The sequence below is a fragment of the Semicossyphus pulcher genome, unplaced genomic scaffold (genome assembly GCF_022749685.1).
Source record: "Semicossyphus pulcher isolate SPU_LCO1_2020_fin unplaced genomic scaffold, fSemPul1.0.p SCAF_16, whole genome shotgun sequence".
Lineage (NCBI taxonomy): Eukaryota > Metazoa > Chordata > Actinopteri > Labriformes > Labridae > Semicossyphus > Semicossyphus pulcher.
The window spans coordinates 13,945,147-13,952,277 of record NW_027211670.1 but is presented as its reverse complement, the minus strand read 5'-3'; the positions used below and the strand labels follow the sequence as shown (position 1 = coordinate 13,952,277).

The following is a 7,131-nucleotide window of genomic DNA, read 5'->3' as shown; positions in this document are numbered from 1 at the left end:
GTCATATTAGTTTAAGAACTAGTAAAACTCTAAAGGTACATCTGGCTTTTATTACAGCATCATATACTAAAAACTGAATGATCTGTGTTTCTATCAGGCACTCAGGTCAGAGTTTGCTGCGAAAGTGGTTGCAATGAGACCACCCAACAAGACAGTTGGTTTCAACAGTCATCACCACCTAGCGAGGATTCCGCACCTTCGCTGTGTTTCAGACCAGCAAAGAGGCGCCGTGTTGAACTTCAGGAGGAGGATGAAGAAATGATTTCTGAGCCTGATGACTCTTGGATGGAGCCATTCGAAATGAGGTACATCGCGTTTGAAACGTACAATTTCTACATTGTCTCTATGTCTATACACCCTTCACTGAGGGCTATTTTTTGCTCTTTCCTGACAGAAAGACAGAGTCCAATTGTCAGTACAATGAGCCCAAGTACATTGTGTTCGAGAGCTGTCTCAGGGAGCTCTTCCAGACCTGTCCCGTGTGTTCGCAGGACTGTGAGGTGCAGCAACAGAGGCTGGGGACTTTTATTTCCTTTAGTCAATTTTGCCCCGACTGTGGGTATGCCAGGAAGTGGCAGAGCCAGCCAATCAGAGACAGCACGCCTGTTGGAAACCTCCAAATGTCTGCAGCTGTTTATTTCACTGGTGGATCCTTCACGCAGGTCAAAAAGGTAACGGAGAGACTACAGTGTGTACAAACAATGACTTTTCTCTCATATAAAAACATTGAAAATATTTGCTCTGCTATGTCGTCAGGTCTGCAAAGCCATGAACCTCCAGATGTTCCCATATGAAACCTTCAAGAGGCATGCAAGGATGTTCCTTGAACCTTCAATCGTCCATAAATGGAAAAAGGAACAGCGGGAACTGATCCAGCATCTGAAACAGAAGAGCAAAATCGCAGTGGGTGGAGATATGAAGGCAGACTCACCAGGTGAGGAGTCAAATATTATTGAATCATCTGCTTTAGGTAATTGTGTTATGAATGCTAATTATGAATCATGTAAAAATAGGATGTATTTCTGTCTAAAATGTATTATACAGTGATTTATATCTGTTGTTACTATCTTTAAGGACACTCTGCCAAATTCGGCAGCTACTCTCTGATGCACCTGGAGAAGAAAAACATAATCGACATTCAGCTCGTACAGGTAAATCTTCATCAATATGTACAAGAAGTCGTGTTTTACTTGAGTATAAGTTTAAGGTATATATAGGTGCAGTGGTTAGCGCTGTCGCCGCACAGGTAGAAGGTTCCTAGTACACCACCTTTCACCCAATGACAACAGGGATAGGTTCCACCCCCCCTCGCGACCCTGAGCAGGATAAGAGGTATAGATGATGAATGGACGATGAAGGATTTCTTTTGTTTTTTGCTAGAGCAACGAAGTCTGTAGCAGCTCACATATGGAAAAAGAAGGACTCAGAAGAGGTCTTGATCTTCTGGAGGCAAACCACTTGAATGTGGATTACGTTGTGACTGACCGCCATGCACAGGTGAAGACATTTCTGAAGGAGCGAAAGGTCACTCAATACTACGACGTTTGTCACTTTGAGAAAGGTAACTACTCTGACTGTTTTAGTACCATATGAAACAACACTTACAGTGAAAGTTGTGTTTATTTTTTTAATACCTTTTAAAACTTTAAATCTTATCAGGTTTGTCCAAAAAGTTGCAAAATGTATCCAAGAAAAAGAAGTGTCTGTTTGTGCGCAAATGGCTGCCTGCCATCAAAAAGCACGTTTACTGGACAGCCGCGTCGTCAAGCACCGGACCAGAGAAGGCTGCTAAGTGGAAGTCCCTGCTCAGTCACCTTCAAAACATCCACAAACACGACGATCCGCTTTTCCCCAAGTGTGCTCATCCGGACATAGACCCCAGCCACCCCCGGAAGTGGTTTCAACCAGGTTTGTTTCACGTATTTAATAGATTGTAAAAATAATAATGGAGAATAACCATAAAATCAAGCTGTTAGGGCTGCTCCTAAAAGTCAATGTTTGAAATCATAAGTAGAGAAGACCTGCAGGAGTAACTGCATGTTAGGGTGACACCTTCAGCATTCATAGTTTTTACCAGAGGCCTCCTCCTCAAAAACAAACAGACTCAATCAGTAAATACACAAAATAAAGCAGTTAAGCAAGTTAAATATACGTGTTTCTTCACTTTTCAAGGGTCTTTGGGGGCTGCAAGCCGCCAATTTAAAGACCAGCTCCAGTCATGTTTTAAGACATATAAAATGCTCTGCTTGAAATAACAAATTGTGTCTGATATGTTTTTTCTGCAAAATACGTTTAATTACCTTGTAAAAATCCTCCCAAAGCATCTCCTCCTCCTCCCTCATTCCCCAATCTGCATAGTCCCACTATGCAAATACAAACCGCCCAACCGCAACTTGTTGAAACTTAGCCAGCTTAAAAATGTAGTAATTAGCAGTAGTAACGTTAACGTTTGTAGTCAGTAGTGAGTTTGCAAAAATTACGATGACAGTTACAGCTGGCTCGCGCATCGCTGAAGTGGTTGCCATAGGTTACACATAATGATATACATAGCGTCACCCCGTCCATTAGCGGGATTGGCTCCCTAGGTTTGTGACATCACAAACCTGCCAATCTGAAAACGTGTTGTTCAGCCTGTCCTTGGTACACTGCATTTTAAAAGCAGACAGGCCCAGCTATGGAGATGACTGCTCATGTTGTCCCTGATATGTCTTGTAGCACATGTAGAACACCACATGGAGATGTTTGCAAGGTTAAACACTTGATTTTCACTGGAGGGGGGCTCTAAGTCAACTAGTTGACAAAAATCATTTATCCAGTTATATAGGACAGTTAAAAATGACAATGACTTGAAACACCAAGTAGTCAGCTGGAAATATCAAAATGCTTGGGCTGCTTCTCACTGCTGAAAATATTAGACTCATAAAAGCTGACATAGGGGTTTGGTGTAGCTTTAAACTGGAAAGACAACTGCATCAGGTACAGCCCTTCACACGGCCTGTAATAGAACATAATCTAAGGGCACTTATAGAATGTAAATTTGTCGTTGCAGGTTCAGTGGCTCTGTGCGAGGTGGAGAAACTCCTGATGAACAAACGAGTTCTCTGTGACGTGGAAAACCTCAGTCACGACCACCAAACCTCATCATTAGAGGCCTTTCACAGTTTGATTCCACACTTTGCGCCAACAAACAACGCTTTCCCTTTCATTGAAAGGCTGTGCAGGTAATACATGTTTGGTATTAATAGCGTGGCTAGAAGTCGACTGTTCCTTTGGACGATGTTTCTTGTGTCCATGTGCATGTACAGAACATAATCAGCAGGGAGATACCGCTTTGTCCACAGAGGCTTCAATAATCCACATACATTGAACGTTCCTCATAGCTGCTTTAAATAGAAGTACAGCTTGTTCTTATTTATAGACTTACTTTTTCACTAGGCTGTACCTGGCTGCCATGCATTACAATGAGAATGCAGAGCAAGAACAAGCAGCAACTGCTGAGGCCAAGAACAGAAAGCCTCTAAAGACGGAGCCAACTTTCGGTAAGTAAAAATCTGATCTTTATTATAATTAAAACTTATGTTAAAGAACCAGAAAAAAACCCAACTCTTCGCTTACTCTTATATTTATAGAATCTTTCGTTCTTTCTATTCACACTGTTTACATCGTATGTTGCAGGATACGTAAGGGACCTGATGAAGCTGCTTTTTGAGGAAGTCCTCGAGGACCCCACAACATACACAGAGGAACTCAAACAGATCCCCCTCCCAGAGGACCTGTGTGGCGACTTTTAGAGACTCGGCACGTGTCGCTTTTCAGCCGAGGGGCTACCGGGAACAAAGAGGAACCCATCCATACTGTCTGGCACAGCTTTGAAAGCTGCACAGGGAGAGTCGAACGACCCCCTAAGAAAGAAGATGTGAGAACGTAGCCTGCTTTCTCTACAGGTCGCTCACAACCGCCTCCACCCCAGCTCCTCCTTTTCATCTCGAGTCTGACTGATCATTGTAATTTCTGTTGTCGGTGATGCCTGCTCTGCTCTGTACTCCATAGGGAGTCTTTGCCGCTGCGCTTCCTGCCTTAGGCTGTTCACCTATGCATATAGAAGTGCAGGGAGGTCTGGGAACAGAGCTCTACCACCAAATATAAATTATTGGAAAGAGAAGAAAGGTTTCTTTGAATTCTTGTCCCTAGGTGCCACAGCCCACTGATGATTATGTCTCAAAACAATGAGAAGTTCAAGGTTCCCAGTGGCAGAAATGTGATGTCAACCTCTGTTTCACATCAACCACAAACGCCCTCCTCAAGTTCAGCAGAGGACTGTATGTCAGAGAGGGCTTTGTCCAATTGAGAAACACTCAAATAGTACACTAAACACACACACTTTCCCAAATTGTATGAGGGGCAAACTTTTAGGGAAATATCTCGCTCTTAAGCTGCTTCGCTTTCCTCAACTCTTCCCGCTATGTGGTGCTAGGTAGGTGGAGTTGGGGTTTGTAGAGTCGCAGAAGTTACCGACAGAGCATAGCATCGCGCCGGAAAGGGGGCGAAGATTAGCGTGTTGACACAGGTTTTGTGCTCGCATCAATGCCGATTTGAGCTGAGGCGATAATTACCCGGGTCTACTGCAGAGTCATTTGACCCGGGTCTGAATGCCAATTGTAGCCTTTCCCACTAAGCAAAAAAGGCGGTTGTTAGCGGGTTTTGGGATTGTGGGAAAGTGGCCCATGCACGTGGAGAACATGCAAACTCCACACAGAAAGGTCCCCTTGGGTCGAACCAGGACTTGAACTAGGAGCCTTCTAGTTGTGCACTGCACAGCTGTACAGCCCCCTGAAGACAACATGACGGGACAATATACAGATGACAATGTAACTGAGTTGTAAAAACAGGCGTCAGATTGCCTTGTTTTCAGTGTGTGAAGTTTTTCCAGTAAAAGTGAGAAATCAATCTTGAACAAACAATATTTATGTATGAATTTCTTTCTTTTTTTAAAGTGTTACCAAAAACTTTTTGTTACACTCCTCAGCCTGAGATGTCAGCTGAAAGGACAACACAGAAATAAAGAGCGCTTGAATTGATGGTGACTCGGGGAGAAAGAAAAGCAATTGAGATTCTGCAGGAGAGCGTGAAGCACTATTTACCTACACTGCCCAGAGCGAGCCGGTGGGCACAACACTGATCACACCACGAGTAAGTGATGCCCACTCTGGACTCTCGTGGTGATCATCGTAAGACCTTTGCTGTGTGATAAAATACCTCTTGGTTTTTGAGCATTTTGAAATCCATGTGATTTGCAGGAAGACTTGTATCCGGTGTGCAGCGAGGGAGGGAAAGCTGTTCTTTCAAACGGATGTCAGCTCATAGATACACATTTATTCACAGCTGCTAATACCTGTAAATCACTGTATCCATGTCAAGAGGTCAAACGCAGCACAGCTAAATCCTCACTTCCCAAATCAGGAAGCTAATGGCTCTCTGCTTCAGATGAGCGCTCTTTTTTTTTTGTCCTCATTGACTATGGATGAGCATCTGGTCAATGTGCATGTGTGATCTCATCGCTGAGCTCTTCCTGAGAGCGACTCGCTGTGGTTCCCTATGCACAAAGATAAACATGCAGACTTACGGAGCACAGAGAGTCGTGCTCTGCATCCACATCTGCCTCTGTGTTGGCCTGAAAATGCAATTTTAGATTAGAATCTAACATGAATGAGGCCAGAGTCTCTGAAAACAAGACTTTAAATTGTAAAAGCATTTGATCACACTGATTATAAATGATTATGGGCTGTTAGAAATGTGTAATTAGGTGTCTTTTAAGGGTAGGTTAAATCAATAATTCAATGGCATCTGCCCAGTTTAGATGTTTGTTTATCAGATCATACAGTACAACCAGTGCTGTGATAATACACCCAGTTGATTTAATAGGGTGCAGCTACTTTTTGCATTTCATACATTTTCAGTATGATAAAAAGCTGGATGTGCAGTTGGGTATACAGTATGGCCTTACTCATTGTTAAAAGTGATTGAAAAGCAGTGGTGGAAGATGTATTCAGATGATTTACTTAAAGCAACTGTGAAAAACTCATAAGTATTACGTCTTATCTCTGTTGACCCTGCAATGTGCATGCATGTGTAGAAAAATCTCACTTTTACTGTCTAATGAACAACTCATTATGAAACTTTGCAGGGGAAAAATGTAAATGAAGGCTCTTTTTTGATCTGCATGCCGGTAATCGCTTCCTTAGCATACAACCCGTTGGCAGCAGACACAGGCATTAAAGACGACTAAATATATCTTGTCCCTGATGGTCTCGTTTGTCCTTTTGTGGCTCATGTAAAGGCATCATCATTAAATTCAGTCTGTTTCATAACCAGCTTAAAATGCCTCACATTACATTTAAGTAAAGACGCAATACAGACCTAAAAACACTTTTTGGTCAAGTCTTAAAATGGAAGGTTTACTCAAGTTAAATTAAAGGGGGTATTGTGCTAATTTCAAGCTTCATATTTCACTCTGTGATACCTGTGGAGTAGCTTAGCATAATTTACAGTTAAAAAAAACTCCTCTGCAGCCTCTCCCTGAAACGACCAAGTCTCTGTCCCTGGGACAGAGAAAGAAACCCCACCCCTTCAAGCCCACTTTCTTCTGATTGGCCCGCTCTCCAAAGCCTGGCAGAGCCGAGGGGCAGAACTCAGTGTTTGAGGCCTTCACGCCTTCTACCTTGTAGCCATGTTAGAGGGTTGTCTGCAAAGAGTAAACTTCACTTTTGTGATTTGAAATGAATAACTGGAGCTCTTGTACTTTGGAAAAGTAAACACTGTCTTTCCTTCACAGCCAAAGAAACACTTTCTCAAGACATTTTTAACCAACTTGACGAGCAGAGCCAAAAAAATTTCCGAGGCAGGCTGAACTGCTGGGTGGGTGTGTCCTTGAACTGTGTCGGAGGCAGGAAGTTCTGCTGCGTCTCCGGCAGGAGCCCAAATATAGAGTTCCTCCACTTTGTGACGTCACAAAGTGAAGCGCCTGGAGAGGTATGTCTAGAGAGCAAGCGTTTATAGCAGCCTGCAGACTGAGAATGTTTTTAGCAGGGGATTACTACAACATACTTTTACCTACAGATCTGAAACTTCATC

General features: G+C 43.1%; 1 protein-coding gene across 1 annotated transcript; it reads left to right on the top strand.

Moving 5' to 3' along the window:
* The first annotated feature begins 259 nt into the window (after positions 1 to 259).
* On the top strand, positions 260 to 6,274 carry LOC138593761 (uncharacterized). The gene is made up of 9 exons (XM_069664852.1): positions 260 to 305; positions 395 to 671; positions 757 to 934; positions 1,075 to 1,151; positions 1,381 to 1,561; positions 1,660 to 1,908; positions 3,050 to 3,221; positions 3,436 to 3,539; positions 3,676 to 6,274. Exons 1-9 carry the CDS (start codon positions 286 to 288, stop codon positions 3,789 to 3,791), a joined length of 1,374 nt encoding a protein of 457 aa, XP_069520953.1. The 5' UTR covers positions 260 to 285; the 3' UTR covers positions 3,792 to 6,274.
* Positions 6,275 to 7,131: the final 857 nt, after the last annotated feature.